This window comes from Trachypithecus francoisi, unplaced genomic scaffold, assembly GCF_009764315.1.
Source record: "Trachypithecus francoisi isolate TF-2019V2 unplaced genomic scaffold, Tfra_2.0 Lachesis_group14, whole genome shotgun sequence".
NCBI classification, from domain to species: domain Eukaryota; kingdom Metazoa; phylum Chordata; class Mammalia; order Primates; family Cercopithecidae; genus Trachypithecus; species Trachypithecus francoisi.
Genome location: NW_022681459.1, coordinates 21,770,746 through 21,794,594, shown reverse-complemented (window position 1 = coordinate 21,794,594; position 23,849 = coordinate 21,770,746). Strand labels below are relative to the sequence as shown.

The following is a 23,849-nucleotide window of genomic DNA, read 5'->3' as shown; positions in this document are numbered from 1 at the left end:
CCTCAACAGGGCCCAGGAAGGCAGACCAGCTTCTGAGCAGCATCAAGGTCCATCTTCTAGACCCTTCCCGAGGCGGTATTCTCACCTTAGGCTTCCAGAGTTGCCTTACATCCTTAATTTAAATGATCTCCTGTTTAAGCTGGCTTCAGAGGTTGTGGTTGCTGACAACCAGAAGACTCCTAACTCAGCATAAAAGTCACAAGAGTGTCAGCACGCTTCAAAGAGAACTTAGAGAAATGTCAAAGTCAGTGAAGTTCCTTTCCACACTCAGAAAGACAAAGTCACCAAATTCTACTATTTTCCCTCAAATCAAATTTATAGCTGTCTTTCTAAATTAAAAAAGCATCATAAGACCATCAAAAATAACAGAAAATTTAAAGAGTGGGTTTTAAAAATGAACTTTGAGTAGGGAAAAACAGTTCCTATTGCTAAAATAAAACAAAACAATAATAATAAAATAGCATAACATTTGTATTCATTTTATAGGTGGTAACAAAATAGAGCCTTCCGAATGAATTATTTAAGGGGTTTATTCATCGAAGCAGTCTTTGGTACTGTTCTTTCCTTGTGAAAGCAAACACTCAGAAAGTCAGCAATTTGCCTTCCACCTTAAATGAATTTTTTAAATGTCTGTAATTTCTCAGAATGTGCAGAAATGCCTTTGGTTCATTTAATAAACACTTGGCAAGTGACTACTGAACACAGCGTCCTTTAATTTCCAGAATAAAACAGGATGCAACTAAAAGTATCTGGAGTAAAACTTTCCCACCTGGCAAATGAATAGGCACATTTATCCATGCATCGGCACGTTTGCATAACCAGGCTGCAATTGATGTAAGAGACAGGTGCTAAGAACAAAAATAACCAAACACGGCTTTCTAAGCGCCTCTTCCCCTTTTATATTGGGTAATTGCAATGGCTGACATGAAGGAAATGTAAGGAGAGGAAATGATTGGGAGGTGGTAGGATATATTAATTAAAATGTGTGTCCCTTGCCTATTTGAAAAAAAAAATCACGGAGATTTTTTTTTAACTTATTTTGGTTCCTTCCCCTTCTGAAGAGCTGGATCAAATCAGCTCCATTGATCCAATGAAAAAGGAAGGCTCTCTACTTAGAAGCCAAAGGGGGAAGCAGAGATGGATTTTAGGTCCTGTTGCCACAGCTGGTAAAAGAGGCCCAGCTAACAATTTCCAAAGAACTAGTGAGGAATTTGTACACGTTTTATGGCAGCACAGCCTCTTAAGAGATTATCCCTAGGTATAGTTGATTTCACCCTTGGAGATGTCTGCAATGGTGTTGAAAGAGCATGTTTTATTTCGTTTCTGCCTGTGCTGTTGACAGCTCATAGATTTGCTTTTTCCTTTTATTTGGGAGAGGCTATTTATTGTTTATTTTTATTTTATTTATTTATTTTTGAGATGAAGTCTCGCTCTGTCACCCAGGCTGGAGTGCACTGGCCCGATCTTGGCTCACTGCAACTTCCACCTCCCAGGTTCAAGTGATTCTCCTGTCTCAGCCTCCCGAGCAGCTGGGATTACAGGCATGCACCACCATGCCTAGCTAATTTTTATGTTTTTACTAGAGACAGGGTTTCGCCATGTTGGCCAGGCTGGTCTCAAACTCCTGACCTCAGGTGATCCACCTGCCTTGGCCTCCCAAAGTGCTGGGATTACAGGCATGAGCCACCACACCGAGCTCTCTGCTTATTTTCTTGTGCGAAGGTCATTGATCTCTTTGAGCCTCAGTTCTAAGAATCTGCAGTAATAACACCAGTTTGTTAAGATGATGTGGGCTAGTTTACGTGTATACCCATTAATGATTTAAGAACTACACAGAAGAGATTAGTATTATTATTCTTGGAGTTACACAGACAAGTAATTAATCTGGTCGGAGAATTAAGAAAAGTCGCCCTCTTCACTTAGCTTCCTGGGGGGGTGTAGATGGGGAAGGAGAGGAGAGAGGTGAGGATCCACAGATGGGGAGGAAAACGTTTGGTGTGGTCTGTATCTGAGCAATGACCAGCTGCATTCTGGAGTCAGTTACAGGTAACTTTGTCCTCACCACTCGCCTGAGGTTGTTCCTGCTCACTCCTGTCTTAACACATCAGAGAGCCAGCTGCGAGGGTTTGTTCTGCTTGCATTTTGGCTTTCTGTTTTGTTGGTGCTTTCCTTCCCCTTGAACACTTTGTCCAACAGGCCCACTTTGCATGCTGTAAGCAGCTTATGGTAAGCCAGCAATGAAAGAGCATACCGTCCTAAGGATGAAAACACGGACCCACCCAGCAACAGGTTGACTGGGTGTTGTTTTTCCAAAACTAGTGCCTCATCCTTTTGTTACCCTTTTCACAGTGCCTGGCTGAGTTTACCAAGAGTTTTCAGCTTTGCAGTGTCATCCATTCTGCTGCATTTTATCCAACGTCTTGTGGTCTTTTAAAATACCAGCCTTACTGAAATATAATTTGCATGCCATGAAACTCACCCTTTAAGGTACAATTCAGTGATTTTTCAGTATATTCAAAAAGTTATGCAAGTATCACCACAATTGATTTTGGAACGTTTTCCTCACCCCCAAAAGAAACTTCGTACCTTTTACCAGTCATTTCCCATTATCCCCTTTCACAAACCCTGGCACCCACTAAACTACCTTCTGTCTCTGTGGATTTGCCTATTCTGAACATTTCATAGAGATGGAATAACATGTGGCCTTTTGTGACTGCCTTCTTCCAACTGCATAATGTTGTTTTCAAGATTCCTCCATGTTGTGGCATGTTATCAGCATTTCATTCCTTTTTAGGGCTGGAAAATATTCCATTGTATAGATATACTCCTGGTTTGTCCATTCTTCAGTTGGTGAACATTTGGACTGTTTCCACTTTTTGGCTATTTTGAATAATGATGCTGTGAACTTTTGTGTGCAGATTACTGTGTGGGCATATTTCTTCCTTCTCCCTTCCCTTCCCTCCCTCCTCTCCCCTCCCCTCCCCTCCCCTTCCCTTCCCTTTCTTTCGGAGTTTTTGCTTTTGTTGCCCAAGCTGGAGTTCCTTCCCTTCCCTTCCCTTCCCTTCCCTTCCCTTCCCTCCCTTCCCTTCCCTTCCTTCCCTTCCCTCCCCTACCTTCCCCTCCTCTCCCCTACCTTCCCCTTCCCCTTCCCTTCCCTTCCCTTCCCCTTTCTTTCGGAGTTTTTGCTTTTGTTGCCCAAGCTGGAGTTCCCTTCCCTGCCCTGCCCTGCCCTCCCCTCCCCTCCCTCTCCTCCTCTCCCCTCCCTCCCCTCCCCTCCCTCCCCTCCCCTCCCCTTCCCCTCGCTTCCCTTTCCTTTCGGAGTTTTTGCTTTTGTTGCCCAAGCTGGAGTGCAACAGTGCTATCTCAGCTCACTGCAACCTCCGCCTCCGGGGTTCAAAACATTCTCCTGCCTCAGCCTCCTGAGTAGCTGGGATTACAGGCATGTGTCACCACGCCCAGCTGATTTTGTATTTTTAGTAGAGATGGGGTTTCTCCATGTTGGTCAGGCTGGTCTGGAACCCCCAACCTCAGGTGCTCCACCCGCCTCAGCCTCCCAAAGTGCTGGGATTACAGGTGTGAGCCATGGTGCCCGGCTGTTTTCATTTAAGTATATACCTAGGAGAAGAATTGCTGGGTCACATGGTCATTCTACATAGAACTTTCTGAGGAATTGCCAAATTGTTTTCCACAGTGGCTGCGCCTTTTTACGTGCCCATCAGCAATATATTGTGAACCCTGAAAATTTGAGACAGGTCTCAATTAATTTAGGAAGTTTATTTGCCAAGGTTGAGGGCGCACTCATGACAGGCCTCAGGAAGTCCTGAGGACATGTACCCAGGGTGATCAAGGGACAGCCTGGTTTTATACATGTTAAGGAGACATGAGACATCAATCAATATGTGTAAGAAGTACATTGGTTTGGTCTGGAGAGGTGGGACAACTTGAAACAAAGGCAGGAAAACTACTGCAAAGGCAGGAGGTGGGAGGGAGTGCTTAGGGTACAGATAGGTGATACACAAACGGTTACATTCTTTGAGTTTCTGATTAGCCTTTCCAAAGGAGGCAAATCTGTCTCGGTGATCTGCATCTGTCTTGGTGAGCAGAGGGGTGACTTTGAATGGAATGGGAGGCAGGTTGGCCCTACGCAGCTTCCAGCTTTAGTTTTCCTTAGTGATTTTGAGGGCTCAAGATTTTCCTTTCACAGTATGATGGTTCCAATTTCTTCACATCCTTACATCACATTCTATTTTGTGAGTTATCTCTGCATGGGTATTACTATTCCTCTTGGGTTTCGCTCCTTGAGGACACAGACTGCCCTAAGACTGTAATAATAGTAATCATAGAACCATGCACATGGCAAGTTCTGAATAAATCTCAGCTGTTGGTTGGATATACTTTTTGTTATAATTACTAACACTTCCTAACTACAGAGTAAGCCTACTCTAAGAAAAATACAACTCTAATTTCACAACCTCCAAAGAACCGAGCGCATAAACAGAGCTACCATTTATTAAGCAATTACTGAATTCTTAGTAATATGTCATTTATTTAGATGAGGAAACTGAGATTCAGTTTATTTGTCCAAGTAGTTAAAAGCAAAACTGAAATTCAGACCCAAGTTCTCACTGTATCATACTGTCCAAAAAAAAATAATTCTATTTTTCAGGAAGAGACATGTCTGCTCACTTGAGGTCCTCTATTTTTCCGTTGTTCCCCAAAGGAAAGGGGTGATCTCTTAATTCTTTCGTTATGTCCTATTGTACATAACATATAGTGGTAATTCAGAAAAATTACTTCCAATTACATAAATTTTGGACAATGGTATAGTGACTAATACGCTGAAATAGAAAAGTAAGGCATTGTTATCATCGTCTAGTTCGGTCTTTATTGCGACTATATCTGACAATATACGGTAAGCATCTAACCACTTGCCAGTGGCCACAGAGCCACAGCGAGACTAGGTCTCGCTTAAATTCCCAAAAGTGGGCCCCTGTGCTTCAAAACGTCACCACATGGGAACCACAAAAACGTTGCCTCCCCAGTTATCACCCCAAGGGCCCAAGAGCCGAGGACTCTGCCCGGCGCTCTTCAGCGGGCACCAGCTGTCAGAAAAGCGGAACTCGCGACGATGACTTTGCCCCTAACCAACATGGCCGCCCTGAGGCTTCGGGCTTCGGGCGGCAGAAGGAGGGTCACGTGAAGAGAATTCCGTTCCTTTATTGGCCCCGTCTCCTGGAAGGGCGGGGTACAATAACACAACCGGCGCCGGCCTTAAAGGGGCCACCGTTGGATCCGCCGGTGGCCGGCCCTAGGGGCTGGGCGGGCGAGGTGGCGCCGCGCCGGGTTTCTGCCCCTCCCGCGCGGAACGGTGACGGGCGGGGCTGGCGCTGGGAGGCCGTGTCGCTAGGAGCCTGGTGACACCCGGCCGCCGGCCGCCGCGCGATCCCGAGGGGGTTAACCGCGGAGCTGCCGGCCGGGCGCGGACGGGAACGCGTGAGGCGCCGGCGCGCGAGCCCGGCGCAGCCAGCTGGGGCGCATAGGGTCGCGCGGGCGCTGGGATGGAGGACGGCGTGGCCGGGCCCCGGCTCGGGGCGGCGGCGGAGGCGGCCGAGGCGCGAGCGCGGCCCGGGGTGACGCTGCGGCCCTTCGCGCCCCTCTCGGGGCAGCCGAGGCGGACGAGGGCGGCGGCGACTGGAGCTTCATTGACTGCGAGATGGAGGAGGTAGACCTGCAGGACCTGCCCAGCGCCACCATCGCCTGCCACCTGGACCCGCGCGTGTTCGTGGACGGCCTGTGCCGGGTGAGTGCCGCACCGGGCGGGCCGTCGGGGCGGAGGGCGGACACTTGTTGCCCCAGGAGGCGGCGCGGGTCACAGCGCCCAGTCCCGGCCGCGAGCAGGGCGGGGAGGCAGCGAAGCTCCCCGGGCCGCCGGGCCGCGGACGCCTCAGGGCTGGGGCGTGGGAGCGGCGCCCCGAGAGTCTCGGTCTCCGAGCACCCCCGGGGCGCGCGCAGCTAACCGCGGGATCCCACAGGCTCGCCCCGGCCCGGTGTGCGCCCAGGCTTGTGCGACCAGCGGGGTGAATTCGCTCCCCAAGGTGGGGCAGCGCCGCCGCCCCCCGCGCTCTCGCCATGGCCCCGCGTTTACGCGCTGGAGGAGGGGGTCGCCTCATTCCTAGGGAGGAGGAAACAGACGTTGAGCGGCGACGTGACTCAGTGTTCATAAATAGGACGACGTCCCTGCATTCCCAATCTGCACTATTGGAAGCAAAGCCAATGTTTGGGTGAGGATCCGTGGTTGCTCATTAGCCAGCGGCTAGCCAGTTTTGGTGGAATGGTGTTGGGGGGAAGGGGACCATCTTTCAGACCTTTAGGATATTTAGTCAAGAACCTTGCCCCCTTGTATGAAGGTGTGGCTTGCTGCCATCGGGGACACCCAGTACATGGGGAGTTGACTCCCTCCCCCGCCTCTCCCCCGCAAAATCCACACAATTTAGACACTTTGGAGGGTGAGGGGCAAGTATGAATAATCAATAATGGTGGTGGGGAGGAGGAATTTATTTCAAATCTGCAGTTATTGTGCAGAGCAAAATTTGGCCAGCGTGGGCGTCGCAGAATGAAACCGGTCTTTGAGAGATGCCCCATTAGGAGAGCAGCTGTCAAAAAAAGCAGTGCTTTCAGCGCTTGGCTGTGGGTCCACAAATGCTGTCAATGAACTATAGTTGAAGGCTGCTGCCAATACACCACCACTGTGAAACACAGAATGGTGTGCGTAAATGTCATTTATTTATAACTTGTATGTTCGCTTACTTTCTGAAAGGAATTACAATGGCCGTGTGCTTAGGTAAGCTTCCAGGCATGCTTTCCAGAGCAACAATTGTCAGGAACTCAGGGTCTTACTGATTGATCTTACTCTAAAACCTTTTCCCCTCCGTATAAACTAAGCGCTAGCCAGCATTTCAGCGCTTTTCCTCAGGCGTTCTAGGCTGTCTTTCTGCTAGAACAAGGTCAAGTAAGGTAAGACGGCACTTACTTGCAGTGTTGGAGAGAATTCTTTCCAGTGTTGGAGACAATCCTGAAATTGCGTTGCATGAAAGTTTGCCCACTTCACTAGCTATTCATTTTAACAAATACTTATTGAGACTTTGCTACGGGATAGGTACTGTCCTAGGCTCTGAGGCTACATCAGTAAATAAAATAACATTTCAGCCTCCAGGGCGACATTTATTGGAAGGGAAACAAGCAATGAAGAAATATCAAATATATCAGAAAGTAATGATGCTATAGGAAAGAGTAAGACTTGGAAGGCAGGAGGAGGGAGTGGAGGTCTGGGAGAGGAAGGGAAATGGCTATTTTCCATAAGATGATCAGGGAAGGTCTTACTGACACGGTGATATTTTGAGCAGAGACGATGTAGCTTCATTCAGGCTTTGCTGTTGATTGAGTGCTTACTGTGTTCCAGCCACTGGTTTAGGCCCAGAGGATACAGGGGGGAACATTTCCAGCTCCCTGCTTTCATGGAGCTTAGGATCCAGTGGTTGAGGGGGAGATAGACAATAGGAAAAAGGCAAGTGAACAAGATCATTTCAGATAGTGATAAATGCAATGAAGAGACTGAATAGAGGTGAATAGAGAGCAAGGGGAGGGGGCTTGGTCAGAGTGGTCAGGTCCTAATGCTGTGGGGGTTCATGGGTTTTTTTTGAAGAGCTGGTGAATTGGGGCAGGCCTTAAGGAACCAACAAGGGATGTCCAGGCCTGCAGCCATGAGCAACAGCTGGATGCTGGAGTTGGGGGAGGAAGTCACATGGCCAGAAACCCAGGTGAGGAGCCGCCTGCCAGGAGCTGTAGACTTGAAGGTGTGGAGTTGAGATGCTAAGGCAGGGTACAGGCAGGGAAGAAATTCCCAGGCTTCTGATCTCATTGACAGAACTCAAAGGGCAGCCAGGAGGCAAGGGAGCCTCAGAAGTGGAGTCCACAGGTTGGGTCATCCTTTCAGGGCCCACAGAAGGGTAGATAATGGCTCTGGGGACAGTGTGGATAAAGGGGACTTACACAGGGGAGTCAGCAGGGAGCCACTTTAGATGGAGTGGCCCAGGGAGGCCTCTGCACAGCCTGGACCAGGCTGACAGGAAGAAGCTCCCTGGGGAGGTGTTTATGTGGCCGGCATCCCGGCAGACGGACTAGCAGATGCAGAAGCTCCAGTGCAGGGTGAACTCCATGTGTTTAAAGGACATGAAGGGTTGCATGAGAGACAGAGAGGTGAGTGGCGGCTGAGGCTGGTTGGATAAGCAGCCAGAAAACATCCCCTTGGGGCCATGGTAAGGATTCAGTGTGATTCTAACTGAACAGCCTGGTGGAGAATGGCCTTCAGGAGGGAAACTAGGTGGGCTAGAGAGGAAGCAAGGGAACCTGGTAGGAGGCTGTTGCCATCATCCAGGGGAGATAGGAAGGGAGTGGGACTAGGGTGGTGGTATTGGAGACGGAGAAAGGGGTAGAGCCTCCATCTGAGCCTCTTCTCTCCATTCGGAGAATCTGGAGCTTCAGAATGGGGGTGAGGGAGGGTTGTGCACTGGTGTTCAATTCTAGGGTCCTGTAAGATGTACAGCCATCAGTGAAAACCCAAAAACCAGCTGGGCTAAGGGAGTCCCAGTCTCTGAAGGCAAATAGTTCTATGCAGCGGGCAACCCGAGAGCTAAAGTCAGGGCGGGTCCTCGGTAAGCCTTCCAGCAAGTGGACCATTTCTCATTTAGCTGAAACCATCCTTCTAGGTGGGAATATGTAGTTTCTGAGGTTTCAGTGTGGCAGCCTTACTATTAAGACTGGGGTGTCACCTTTGGATGTTGTAATTTAAATGTCAGTCCACTTTAGGTTGGTGGTATCTCCCCTTGTGTAAACAGATCATTAACTGCAGTGCTGACAAAAGTCCCTGGGGGTCTGGCCGTCCCCTCCTTAGCCAGCCTGTTGGATCTGGAGAGTGACGGTGTGAGGAAAAAAGACTGGATCAGACTTCTTTACATACAGTCACGTGATTCTGTAAGCTTAGTCTTAAAGGAAAGAAAAAAAATTGACCTGAGCTACAGTTCTTTTGAAAATTTATGTCAGAAGCTGTTTGGTAACTATAATTAGCTTGGCCTGATACGTAAGATTTGTTTTCGTTGGCTGGCTCAGAATCAATATTGTAAATACTGTATAATGAGTTTGTTAATTAAATGTATTAGAGATTCACACTGTTACAGATGAATGAAAACTTTTATTAAAATATTATTTTCTGTTTGTACAAATATTTGATGAACATATTCCATTATAGTACTCTTTTTGTGAGTCTTTTTTTCTTTTCTATTTAGAAAAGCAAAGCAATTCAAAATGCTTTGAACCAGTAATTACATGTGCTTTGAATTGCTGAAAATGGTTAGTTGGTTCACTGGAATAAGAGTTTATTCAGTCATCATCAAGCTGACCAGGAATTTAAGAGTTCTCAGATAATATTCTGTTCATTTCCAAGCTGGGAATAGAGTTCTGTATAGTCATGGAAACAAATACCCCTTTTTCAGTTGTCCAAAATATGAATATATATTTGATTCATAGAGCTTTGCCCGAAGGCTAAGTCAGAAAATTATAGAAAAATTTACTCTTTTCTCTTGAGTAAACTTACTTAAAAAAAAAAACAAAACTCACCTAAGATTTGTGATAGATATAGTATTATGATGACTTTCTTTTAATAGCAAACTATTCAGATCAGCATAAAAGGAGTAGAAGTGACATCCTTACATTCTTTATGTGAGTGGAGACCTTTGAGCACGTCACAGTCTCTAGGAAGTTTTGAAAAATTCCCATTTCCAGGCCACTCCCATCCCATTCCAATCTCTGGGGCTGGGAATCGCCTGGGAAGCTCCTCAGATAATTCTAATAGTTGAGGTTGAGATTCGTTTTCTGAAGTCAGGGTTTGGCCTGACCAGAGGCATCTTATGTCTTAAAACGATCCCTGAAAATATGATGAAGCTCCACTTCCAGCTAGATGACTTACCCTTTCTGTGCCTCGATTTCCTGAACTGGGAACCAGGCCGTTGGTCTGCAGGCTTCCTTCTCCTGAGTATGATTTGACGGTGTGGCCTGCAGGCAGGGTTACTGGCACCCGCAGACCAGGAGATGGGTCATTTCTTTCAACCTCAGGTTGCCTCCCTTCGCGTTAATTGCTCACTCTCCACCCAAACGGCGGATCACGCACTTGGCCTCCCAAAACTTGTTTTCTGGTAGCAAGACATCATTCGAAAGCAATTTGATGATTGAAGTGTTTGAGGACCTAAGGTGGCCCTGCTGATGTACACAGTTTCCACTCCTGAGGTTGTATATACTTGGCTGCATTTCTGCCTGTTCCTTTTCCAAGTCAGTCTGTCGTAGCATATTGTAAAATGTGACATCCTAGCAGGAGAGTAACAGTTGGGTTCTATCGCACTGGAAAATCCAGGCAGTTTTAGGCCATTTTCACTTTTCACCCTAGTGTGAGAGTGAGGCATGCGGTTTCTCAGATTTAAATTATGAATAAAATTTCCCCTTAAATGAACTTATCTCCAATATGGTATGGCGTTTAATTTATTTAGGAAGGTTCAGAATGTTGTACATTTTTGAAAGCTACATGTTACATATGTGCGAAGTTTATTTTCAGTTATCCACTATTTTTCTAATTTTAGGATTTCTGACTCTAAAATCAGATGTTTTTGACATCCAGAGCTGCTTTTAATCCTCCTCACCACTCCACCCCCTAACAAGTGCTTGGTACCCCTCTCATCTCAATCTGCTGTCATCTTCATTACTTACAGCATTTTTTCCTCCATAGCAGTAGCTTTAAATGTTACTGCCTGCAACTTCAGGCTTTTCCAGCCTCAGGACAATTACATAAAGGAACAAAAAATAGGCTTTGTGCTAGAGCAGAATAGCTAAAGCAGGGGGGCTGTTGGTTCCAATGTTTATATTTCAGGCTATATTCTTTGTCTCTTTGTTTCTCTCCTTTTAAAAAAATGTGATCCACTCATTTTCATACATATCACCAAGGGGCCTGTTTGCGCAGGTCTGTGAATGCATCCCTCCTGGTACAGTAATAGTGACTGTGCACACATCAGTGTGTGTGGGATGGGTAGACCCTGGGTGTACATTTTCTATGCGGAATCATTAGGACTCATCGCAAGGATGTTGGGGAAGTACCAGTCATGTCACATACAGTTCAGTTGTGAGAGACAATATTTTCCTTTGTAAATACTAGTCACCATCAAAGCATGAGCTTGCTGATGAGACACAGCCAATCATTCTGCCTTGATCTCTGAGCATTAGGAGGCTATACCATGGCAGTAGAAAGTAAAAATGGCTCTTCTTGGGAAAAACAGAAACATTTTCAAAGTGTAACATCAGGAGAATATCAATTACCTTAACTCAAACTTTGTTGGGGAAAGGGTTGGCTTCATGTTGTGTAAATTTCAATCATCGCAGAAATTCTTTATTTGATTTAGTTGGGGTAGGGTTGTTTTATTTATTTTCTTCTCTGAAGATTTAATTGGGTTTAATATGCTCACATTCCCCAGTGAAGTCTACCTGAGGAGGCTGGGAAGCATACTGGTTAAGGCTATGGGTCTTAAGCATGCCTTTCCCACTTAGGCAGTGTGACTCTGGGAAGCTATTTATCCTACCGATGCCTTGGTTTCCCTGCCTGTAAATGGGACTGTTGATAGTACTCACATTTTATAATACACATAAAATGCCTGTCAGAGTGATTGGATCTGTATATACAATATAGGTTTGTGTATTAGTTATCTGCTGCCATGTAACAAATGAACCCAACATTTAGTGGCTTAAATAATCAATGTTAATTATGTCACAGTGTCTGTGGGTCAGAAATTCAGGGATGGCTTAGGCTGGTGCCTCTGCCTCAGAGTCTCTACCAAGGCTGCAATAAAATACCCGTTGTGGTTTCATCTGAAGGCTGAACTGAAGGAGTGGTATCTACTGCCAGGCTCACTCGTGTGGCAGATGCTGCACCCTCTCCGTAGGTGGCTTGCAGCCTGGCAGCAGGCTTTCCTCAGAGCAAGCCAGATGGAATGGGGTCCACCATCTTTTTGTAGCCTAATCTCAGTGATATCCCATCACTTTCACTGCGTTCTATTCTGAGAAGTGAGTCGGTAAGTGCAAATCTCACTCAGGGAGAGGCAATTACAAAAGGGCGTGAATACCAGGACGTGGGGCTCTCTGGGGGCCATCCTATAGGCCAGTGGTCCCCAACATTTTTGGCACTAGGAACCAGTTTCATGGAAGACAGTTTTTCCACAGACCAGGGGGCAGGGAGCTAGTTTCGGGATAATTCAAGTGCATTACATTTATTGTGTACTTTAGTTCTATTATTATATAATAAAATAATTATACAACTCACCGTAATGTAGAATTAGTGGAAGCCCTAAGCTTGTTTCCCTGCAATTAGATGGTCCCTTCTGGGGGTAATGGGAGACAGTGACAGATCATCAGGCATTAGATTCTCATAAGGAGCAGGCAACCCAGATCCCCCACATGCACAGTTCACAATAGGGTTCATGCTCCTATGGGACTGTGCTGCCGCCAGAGCTCAAGCAGTAATGTGAGCAATGGGCAGTGGCTGTAAATACAGATGAAGCTTTGCTGGCTCACCCACAGCTCACCTCCTGCTGTGCGGCCTGCTTCCTAACAGGCTATGGACTGGCACTGGTCTGTGGCCCGGAGGTTGGCAACCCCTGCTATAGGCTGCCTACCACAGATAGATATTCGTTAGTACACTTTTTTCTTTGTAAACTTTTTTGACTTCTGTGGAACAATCTGTGTTTAGAAATGCATATGAAGATTTCTTTCTAAGGCCGGGTGTGGCATCTCACGCCTATAATTCCAACACTTTGGGAGGCCAGGAGTTTGAGACCAGCCTGGTCAACATGGTGAAATCCCGTCTCTACTAGAAAATACAAAAATTAGCTCAGCGCCGTGGTGTGCGCCTGTAGTCCCAGCTACTCGGGAGGCTGAGGCTGAGAACTGCTTGAACCCTGGAGGCAGAGGTTGCAGTGAGCTGAGATTGCACCACTGCACTCCAGCCTGGGATACAAAGCAAGACTCTGTCTCAAAAGAAAAAAAGAAAGGGGAGCAAATGCAAACGAATCCCTGACATTATTAAAAAGACTTATTTGGGGGTGGGGGGGAAGGATTTTTTTTCTAATCTGATTTTTTTCTTTTTAGCTTCAGCTCCATAAAAGAATACAGTTTTAGCCACTACAGTTTAACATGGAACGCTTCATTGAGAGGACTATAGCTAGGTTACTAAGTTTCTAAGTATCAAGAGCAGTTACCCACTGTATTTCTGAACAAAGAACTCGGGAAACTAAACCTTTTTTTTTTTTTTTTTTTTTGAGGCGGAGTCTCGCTCTGTCGCCCGGACTGGAGTGCAGTGGCCAGATCTCAGCTCACTGCAAGCTCCGCCTCCGGGTTTACGCCATTCTCCTGCCTCAGCCTCCCGAGTAGCTGGGACTACAGGCGCCCGCCACCTCGCCCGGCTAGTTTTTGTATTTTTAGTAGAGACGGGGTTTCACCATGTTAGTCAAGATGGTCTCGATCTCCTGACCTCGTGATCCGCCCATCTCGGCCTCCCAAAGTGCTGGGATTACAGGCTTGAGCCACCGCGCCCAGCCGAAACTAAACCTTTTATAACTTGGAAAGGTCCAGTACTTTTCCTTTAGTTACTAATTTCAGCAGGTGCCACATGAAATTCCCATGTGCAATCATAATTAATGCCAAAGAGAGAGATATTTGAGGTCAGCCTGAATTCACAGTTCAGAGACAAAAATGTTATTTAATTCATAAAGTTCCTCAACATAATAATAACTTGTCTTATTTTATCACTGTATTAATCTTCTCAGGCTGCCATAACAAAAAACACAGACTAGGAGGCTTGAGCAACAGAAATGTATTTCCCACAGTTCTGGAGGCTGCAAGTCTGAGGTCAAGGTCCCAGCATGGTCCGTTGCTGGTGAGGCCTCTCCTCTGGGGTGCAGATGGCCCCTTTCCCCGTGTCCCTTTGGGGTCTTTCCTCAGTGTGTGGAGAGAGGAGCAAGCTCTCTGGTGTCTCTTCTTATAAGAACACTAATCCTCTTATATTAGGGCCCCACCCTTCCGACCTCCTTTAGCCTAATTACTTCCTTAGAGGCCTCATCTCCAAATAAAGCCACACTGGGGATTAGGGCTTCCGCATTTGGATTTGGGGGATGCAAGCATTTAGTCCTTAATAATCACCTTTAATTTTTGTTAATCTTTGTGCTTTAAAGATAATAAAATAGTTTCTGTTCATTAATACGAAGTGCTTTATTTTGTATATTAAGTACCCTGTTTATGTAATACATGTCACGGGTGCACCTAGCTGGGGCCAGTGTCACAGGCAGTAAAGGAATTTACCAAGACAGTTGTAGGTAAAGAAAGCCAGATTTATTAGAGAAAGTATGAAAATATGTTGCAGGGGTGCAACAGGCAGCACAGCAGAGAAGGGGCTGTCTGCCAAGCAGCAGAGGCTGGAAGGAAGTTTATAGGGTTGTGCTGGAGGGGGCTATGTGCTGAACGAGGTCACTGTGCCTGGGGGTTGTTTGTGATTTCTCAGAATTACTGTTCATTGCTCTGCCCCATCTGGGGCCCTTTTCTCATTGTTGTTTACTTATCAGGACTCCACAATATATATCATTTTATCTGTATAAGAACCCTATGGCATAGGTACTGTTATCATCCCGGTTCTACAGAGGAGGAATCTGAGGCCAAGTAACCTGTCTGAGGTCACATAGGTAAGGAACTGTTGATCCCTAGACTCAAACCCAGTTTCAGCTAACTCTAAAGCCTGTGCTGCTGCTCATCATCTTTTTTTTTTTTTTTGAGGCAGAGTCTTGCTCTGTTGCCCAGGCTGGAGTACAATGGCACAATCTTGGCTCACTGCAACCTCCGCCTCCCAGGTTGAAGTGATTCTCCTGCCTCAGCCTCCTGAATAGCTGGGATTATAGGCGCCTGCCACCACGCCCAACTAATTTTTGTATTTTTAGTAGAGATGAGGTTTCACCATGTTGGCCAGGTTGGTCTCGAACTCCTGACCTTGTGATCCACCCACCTTGGCCTCCCAAAGTGCTAGGATTACAAGCGTGAGCCACTGTGCCCAGCTGCTGCTCATCATCTTAAAGTGTGGCATTAATGCAAGTGAATTTTTCATATACCTTTCACATCTCATTTCAATCCTAGGACAGTTCTGTGAAGAGAGTATTTTTACCTATGGGAAACCGAGATTCACACGAGTTACGACTCTTCATTCTTTCCATCATGTGTTTATATTGTATTTGGGTTCTCTAGAGGGACAGAACTAATAGGATAGATCGATATATATAAAGGGGAGTTAAAGGGGAATTCATTAAGGAGTATTGACTCACACAATCCCAAGGTGAGGTCCGACAATAGGCTGTCTACAAGCTGAGGAGCAAGGAAGCCAGTCTGAGTCCCAAAGCTGAAGAATTTGGAGTCCGATGTTCGAGAGCAGGAAGCATCCAGCACAGGAGAAAGATGTAGGCTGGGAGGCTAAGCCAGTCTACTTTTTTCACAATCTTCTGCCTGCTTTTATTCTGGCAGCTGATTAGATGGTGCCCACCCAGATAGAGGGTGGGTCTGCCTTTCCCAGCCCACTGACTCAAATGTTAATCTCCTTTGGCAACGCCCTCACAGATACATTCAGGAACAATACTTTGCATCCTTCAATCCAATCAAGTTGACACTTAATATTAACTATCACATATATGTAATGGATGTTTATGCGTGCCAATGGCGTGCCAGGCAGGTGGCACCCTGGTACTCAGGTGGAAGGCAGTGCCTGGACACTGGCGCCAGGCAGACCCAGATTTGAATCCTGGCTCCATCATTCCATTCATTCATTCGTTTATTCAACACATACCTTTTGGGTGCCATCTATGTTCTGAGCACTGTGCTGGTTGCAAAACCGGCTGCAGGACCCCAGGCTGGCAGCCCACTTCCCCAATGTAAGGAGGGCACAGCCCTAGACAGATCTTGGTGAATGACAAACACCACCTCTCCCTTCATGGAACTAACAGCCCACTTGCCTCTCACTCCCCACACACTCATAAGGTAAATCTGACTTTTCCAAGTAGGAATCTGCTCAAAAAAGAGCATTTCTTCAGTGTGATTCTAGTTCTCTTCCATACAGCTTCTCTGGCTTCCACCTACACCCTGTTTTGTCCAGCATTTGGTTAGAGAGGAGATACATTTCAGTCACTTAAACTTTGTGTCTTCAATTGGTCTTGGAAACATACGCAGTACTGATCTGAGATGAACCGTGTGTCAGGGATGATTTAGATGATCCCAAGATGGCTGAGTGCTGTGGCTTATCCCTGTAATTCCAGCACTTTGGGAGGCTGAGGCAGGCAGATCACCTGAGGTCAGGAGTTCAAGACCAGCCTGGCCAACATGGCAAAAGCCCATCTCTACTAAAAAATACAAAAATTAGCCAGGCGTGGTGGTGGGTGCCTGTAATCCTAGCTACTTGGGAGGCTAAGACAGGAGAATTGCTTGAACCCGGGAGGCGGAGGTTGCAGTGAGCCAAAGTCGTGCCACTGCACTCCAGCCTGGACGACAGAGCGACCTGCGTCTCAGAAAGAAAAAAAAGTGACCCCAAGACGAATTCTGTCTGGTTACTGCTTGAAGATTTGCCAAAAATAGCCTCACAATGCCAGATCACTTGAGTAAAATGTTTCTCAAAACATCTGCCAGTCATTGAAGACTTTTCCAAATGTCATGATAGCAATATTGATTGATAGGGTGACATGTCTCATCCCACTTTGTGCATCCTGGTTTATGCCTGTCATCCAAGGAAAATCATTAGTAGCAACCCCTCCCACTCTGAAGCTTGAATGATAAATTGTAATTAGTAATTATACAGTCAATTATAGGTCCCCTATTTACTTAGCACTTACCACTTGTGCCAGATATTTTAAGTACATCACCTCTTTGAATCCTTCTTACAACCTTCTAAGATATATACTATTATTTCCCCGTTTCATAGATGAAGGAGACTTCTTCACCCTTTATAAAAATAATAAGCACTGTGGAATCCCGGGGTAACTGGATATCCGACTCTGGGGTTCTCGAAGTCCTGGGGCAAGAAGGTTCTTCCGAGGCTGTGCCTTTCATCTCTTCAATGAGAAATTCTTGCTGAGAAGGGTGACGAAATGTCCTCAAGGGTGCTCAATAGATGTTGGCAGAACTCAAAAGCAGGTCTTTTTTTCTTGCAGCCTGCTGGTTTTATTCTGCCCACTTAATTCTCTGACGAATAATGTTCTCCCCTTTCCCAGAGCCATCCAAAAGAACCGGGAGCATACAAACAGGGAGGACTTCGGGAGTCTAAGCCAGCTGAAACAGGGGTACCCGGTAACATTGCCAGGGAAGGCTGTCCCCAGGCTGCAGGTAGGGGTCTGCAGGAGAGCAGTCTCCAGCTTGTGGAGGGGCCGAAGAGCTTTGCACCTAGGGCTAGTCCAATGCTGGTCAAAGACCAGTGGTCACCGCTGGGGGGCAGTAACTTCATGTGTGTTCTGCAGTGGAGCTTGCTGGTTGACTTACACTTTATTTCAGGCATCAAAGGCAAAGTGCACTTTCAGAAGGAGAAGTCATGCCTTTTGCTGCAGAGAAGCTATTATTATAAAGATAAGTGTGTAATTGAACCTTTCAAGTGGAGAGACACCCCTCTCCCTCCAGCAGAAACCATGCAGGTGAGAAAACCGCTTCCTGAGTGGACCTATTCCCTGCTGCTGGGAGATGCTGTCCCCGTTGTTTAGAATACAAATAGGTGAGCGAGATCACCTGAGGGGGAGACTTTTGAAAGGAATGACCCTCCTCCTGAAGATGACTGAAATTATCAGCATTATTATGAAGAGAATATGAAATATGAAAAATCAGCATAAAGAAATACAGAGAGAGAACTCAGATGAACACATTTTATTTCAGAGATAATGGGAATTTTCTGAGCGGGCTTCAGATACTAGGTTACTCAGTAGATTAAGAAGGAAAAGCTTTTGCTAGTAGGCAGGACACCCGGAGGATTCCAGAATTACACCGCTCTGGTCCAGTAGTGACAGTGTTCTGGGCTGGAGTCACGATTCTGGGGAATTTGTACAGCTTCCCTCACATGCATCCAACCTGTGGTTCTCAGGGCTGGTCCACAATCAGTGCAACTGCTGTGCAGCTCCTCAAAACAGACCACCCTTCAGAAAAATTCGCTGTGTTACAGTTCATGAACTGCCTGGAAACACCTGCAGGTGTCTGGAAAGTGATTCAGGGTACATTACATTGGTATCACTTTCTAGAATAGCTGAATTCGAGATGTATCTTTCAACCTAGATACAGGGTGAAATGGGGTGGGGGTAGAGAGCTTGTTGGTTGTGGGGGTGACTGCAGCATAGAACATTCTGTGTTGCATTTGTGGCTTGGAATGAAGTGGACGCAGCTGGCTGCCTTCAGGGCTGTGCCTGAGATTCTGAGCATCTTCAGCTTTGTGTCTGTAAAGAGGGCTAGATGGTGGCTTACTAGGATGCTATGAGAATTGCATGTAGCGTAGTAACCTTTGTGATCGTATCGAGGACAGGAGGTACTCAGAAAATATTTATTTAGTCTTTATCAAGGATCTTGTTTTCGTGTCAGTGAGTATGTTGTTACCGGCTTTATCTTAGGTCACTGTTTAATTTTTGCTTATTTTTCTCTGTATTTATTCTCTTTTCCCTAGGTGCAGGTTTTGTTGCTGCTTATTAATCTTAGTAATTTTCATGGCTAAGCTGAGAGTGCAGTGAGTGTGAAGGTGTGTATGCCTACACTTGTGATCACTGTTATCTCTGAATGCTGAATGTGGACAGCATTCACCTTTATGGATGGACACCTACCTTAGTTTAGAGTTGTTCTTGTTAAACTACAGCAATGTACAGCAGTCGGGAGGATTGGCCGGGATTCAAATCCCAGCTCTGCCAGCAACTGGCTGTGTGACCTTGGGCAAGTAACTTAACTTCTCTGTTCTTAGGATTCCTGGTTTATCAAGTAGGATTATAAAAGCCCCTACCTCCTGGGGTTGTGTTGTGAGGATGAAAGGACATAATACAAATAGAGAGCTTACGATAATATCAGGCTCATAGTAAGTGGTTAGTGTGAGTTAGCAATTTTATTAAAATGCAGAGATTACAGTGTCTACATTGCTTGCAGCTGCTTAACCTGTTCCTGGAACAGTGCCTGCCACATAGTAGGCACTTAATAAATATTTGTGTATCAGTGGAAGTAAAAAACCATCATGAACATGAAAATATTGTTCAGTCTATTAAACAGTAAACTTTATTTTCCCATGAGTAGCTTAGGCACTTTCAGAAACTGTGTGTACTTTTTCAGGCCAGTGGGTTCTGCAGCTTAAAAATGTGCCTGCATGCATGTGTGTTTGTGAACTCATGTGCATGTGTGTATGAAATGAGCAGATTTAGATGCTGAATATTCAGAATACCGTAGCACCATATATGCTATGCCAGCAGACTAGCATGGCTTATTAACACTTATAAATGCTTGGAAAAACCTGTATTAATTCCACTATAGTATGTTGAGAGTTTGCTAAAAGGATGTTTTAATGTGAAATGAGCTTTACTACAAAGTTGCAAAAAACTTAAGATTGTAAACACTTTTTTGAAAATAAATCTCAACATAATGAATATGAAGGCCTCATGAACCATAAACCATAAAAATCATTATTATTGAAGAAAGAAATCCTAGGCTTCTTAGCACAATTTAAAATAAAAATATTGTAACTGAGAAATAAATGCTAATGCTTGGTGGTGAGGTTTTTCTCCTGTCTCCTTACCTCCTTTCCTTTCTCTCCCTCTCTCCTGACCTTCCACTTCCCCTCCTTTCTCCCTTCTCTGTCCTGATTCCTTGAATGCCTTTTAGAGGAAAAACAGACCTTTTCAGAAATACATTGTCATCTGCTAAATCTCCACCTACCGCACCAGCCAGCCCCAGCACCCTGCTAGGAGGTGGCTGGTCATTCTTTGCCATATCTTGCCCTAAGAGGGCAAAATCAACTTGTGATAGTTCCTGTCTCTGAATGCTGCCCTGGTTTCCGTTAGATTATGCTGGGGAAGATGACCTTTCTTAATGAAAGTAGGCAGCACCCTGCTGTGCTTTTAATTAAATGAACTAACCTTTAAAAACACAATTCTCAGCCCTGCAGCAGCATGCCACCCAGCAGTCTGTCCCCAGTGATGGTACGTGAGCCACCTGTGTCATAGGGAGGTACCAGGGACTGAAGATCGGAGTGAGGGGCTTTAGCATAGAGTGATCTAGACTCGTGGTTGTTGGGGCCAGTTCTCTGTGCTTTAGGTTCAGGGTTACTTGTCCCTTATCTGCCCTTCTAGCCAGAGAACACAACACAGCCATTACAAACTGACTCAAGCAAAAAGTTACCCTCCAGTTGCAATAGGTCTCCACCTGTTGCTCTTGCTGCCCACGAGGCTATTTTTTTTTTTTTTGAGAGGGAGTCTGGCTCTGTCGCCCAGGCTGGAGGTCAGTGGCCGGATCTCAGCTCACTGCAAGCTCCGCCTCCCAGGTTTATGCCATTCTCCTGCCTCAGCCTCCCAAGTAGCTGGGACTACAGGCGCCAGCCACCTCGCCCAGCTAGCTTTTTGTATTTTTTTAGTAGAGACGGGGTTTCACCGTGTTAGCCAGGATGGTCTCGAACTCCTGACCTTGTGATCCGCCCGTCTCGGCCTCCCAAAGTGCTGGGATTACAGGCTTGAGCCACCGCGCCCGGCCCCCCGAGGCTATTTAATGGCACTGGGGAGAAATGCCTGAAGAGCACGACTCATAGTAAGTACCATTTGCTGATAGTCAGCACCAACTATAGATTGCCACATTCGTTAGATGATTTTTTAATGATCAACTATCACTTTGTTAATTATGCCTCAAATCACAGAGGCGTAATTAACTGTCAAAGTAATAGTTGGTACCCCATCTTCTCTCAACCCTTCTTTAGGGATAGCCTCTGTTGAGTGTATGTATAGCCTTTCACACACACGTATAAACATATGTGGTGTGTTTGGAAAGATAAATACACTTAAATACGTACCATCTGCATGTTTACATTACATAGTATTAGATTGCATACTATATTTTGCTACTTGGCTTTTTAACATGTTGTGGATATCTTGTCAGTAGACTCAATGCCTTTCTTTTTTCTGAAACAGTCTCACTCTGTCGCCCAGGCTGGAGTGCGGTGACGTGATCTCAGCTCACTGCAACCTCCACCTCCCGGGTTCAAACGATTCTCCTGCCTCAGCCTCCTGAGTAACTGGGATTACAGCCACCTGCCACCACGTCCAGCTAATTTAATGCATTTCTTTTGATGACTACCTGATGATTTATGATTAGATCATAACACAACTCAACCAGCTATTCCTATTGATTGTCATTTAGGTTGTTTCCAGGTTTTTTGCCTATTATAAATAATGTTGCAAACAGCATTCTTTGTTTCTTATGTAAATGTATTTGTAAGATACATTGCTAGAAGTGGAATTTCTGAGCCAGAAGTATGGTTACTTTACGTTTTGATAGATATTGTCAGTTTGCTCTGCAAACTGTTTATACTGATGTATTACCCCCAGCATTGCACAAGTTCCTCTCTGCTCACATTCTCGCCAGTACTGGGGAATTAGAAATCATTTTGAATCATTGCCAGGATCTCTGATAGATGTAAAATAGTATCTCCTTGTTTGAATTTGCTTTTCCTTAATTAGGAACAAAGCTGACTCTCCAATATGCTTATTAGTCAGTTGTTGCTTTTTGTTTCCTCTGTAAACTGATTGTGTATATCTTGCGCTACTTTTCTGGTGAGTTTGTCATCTGTACTTAGGAATATGTAAGTTGTTTGCTTATTAAGGAAATTAATACCTTACTGCATATATTACAGATATTTTCTCCAGTTTGCCATTTGATTTTATGGTGCTTTTACTCCATAGAAATTTGTATTATTTTTATTTGTAGTTCAGATGCAGAAACGTTGCCTTCCTTTCTTCTGAGGTTGTCTCATACTTAGGCCAAGATGTATAGGAGTAGGTGTTCTTCTAGAACTTTTACAGTTCGTTGTTGATGTTTGCCTTTAATTCACTGGATATTCTGGTATGAGAAGTGAGTTAGATTTCTGGTTTTCTTGTTTGCATGTTACCTGTGGGGTGTTCCAATATTGTTTACTAAGCAGTGCTCTTTCTTTGAAGATTTGAAATACCACCTAAATGACCAAATATACTCTTCCATCAGGATTCTTCTCTTGATCTTTTCGTTCATTTCTAAGCCAGTTTCATACTGTTTTCATGACTGTGACCTTACATTTTAGCCTGGTTTAACAATTAATACAGTGAATTCTCCTATTCTTCTTTTTCAGTATTTGTTTTCCTGGCTAGTATCATTTGCTTCTTCTTCTTTGGGAACTCCAGAAGTGTTCTGTTACTTTCAAACTATCTTCTACTCCCTTACAAGAAAGAAAATGAAAATGGAACATCCAAGCCCATTGATATTTTGAGTGAGATTGCTTTGGCTTTATGGTTACTTAGGAAGAGTTGACGTCTTTATATCTTAGGTTCCTATGGTGTTATTCTACTTATGTAAGCCATCTTTTCTGCTACTCAGTACAGGGTTGAAGTTTTCTTTATATAGATCATATCTATTTCTTTAGTTTGTATTTATGTTTTTTTCTTCAATATGAACATTCTTAAGTAAATTTAAGAAATTATTTTAAAATGGGATTTTAAAATTACACTTATTTTTACCTCTATATAGAGAAAATTATTGTTTCTATGTATTAACTTTGTAACCAACCACCTGTACTAAAGCCTCTGACTATTTCTAACAGTTGATTCTTTTGCATTTTCTAGGTATAAAATCATATCACCTGCAAATAACGATGATTTTTCCATCTTGTTTATAATACTCCAAGTTGCATTTCAACATTAAATTATAGAGGCAGCAGATGGGTATTCTAATCTTATGGAAACATGCTAATCTTTCACCACTGACCAGGTAGCCTGGGTGTGGCAATATGGTATTTGATCTCACCTTCATGTATCTTGATGACTTTCCCTGTAACGGACCTAGTTACCCCAATAGACACATCTAGCTTTCTTTCATTACTTTTACATAGGCTACAAGCTGACACAATTCTTCTTTAAAGAAGCGGCTTCCCGAATGTTCTGTGAGCCACATCTCCATCGGCACGGTCTCGATGCTGCCCCATGGAGATCTGCCCAGGGTAATGAGAATGTCCTGTATCCACCCTGTCCACTGCAGTGACCACTGGCCACTTGTGGCCACTGGGTGCTTGAAATGTGGTGGCTATGACCGAGGAACTGAACTTTTAATTTTTTTTCATTTTAATTAATTTTCATTTAAATCGTCACACGTTATTGAGCACTTAAAATGTAGCTAGTACGACTGAGGAGTGTTTACTTTTAGCTAATTTTCATTGAAATAGCCCCACGTGGCTGGTAGCCGCAGAATTGGGCTGCACGAGTTCCTCGCTCATTCATGGCAAGGTAAGATACGAATGCTAGAAAGGCTCTGGTGACTACTCGCTATGCCCAGAGATGCTGAGATTGGGCCCACGTCACACAGCAAGTTCATAATGAAACTGAAACTGGGAGCCCAGGGTTCTTACTCTCCGTCTCAAGCTGGTGTCGCTGTCCGATCCCTACTTTACTCCTCCCCTCCGATTTCCCTTCTGTAAGTTATCACCGAAGTCCCAGTGTGTG

General features: G+C 45.1%; 1 protein-coding gene across 1 annotated transcript in view; it reads left to right on the top strand.

Moving 5' to 3' along the window:
• Positions 1-5,150: 5,150 nt before the first annotated feature.
• The window catches only part of RCAN1 (regulator of calcineurin 1), a 98,209-nt gene continuing 79,510 nt past the window's right edge, over positions 5,151-23,849 (top strand). The window contains 2 exon segments of the mRNA XM_033232404.1: positions 5,151-5,655; positions 5,658-5,800. Of these exon segments, the coding sequence (XP_033088295.1) occupies positions 5,559-5,655; positions 5,658-5,800 (240 nt within the window). The 5' untranslated portion in view covers positions 5,151-5,558.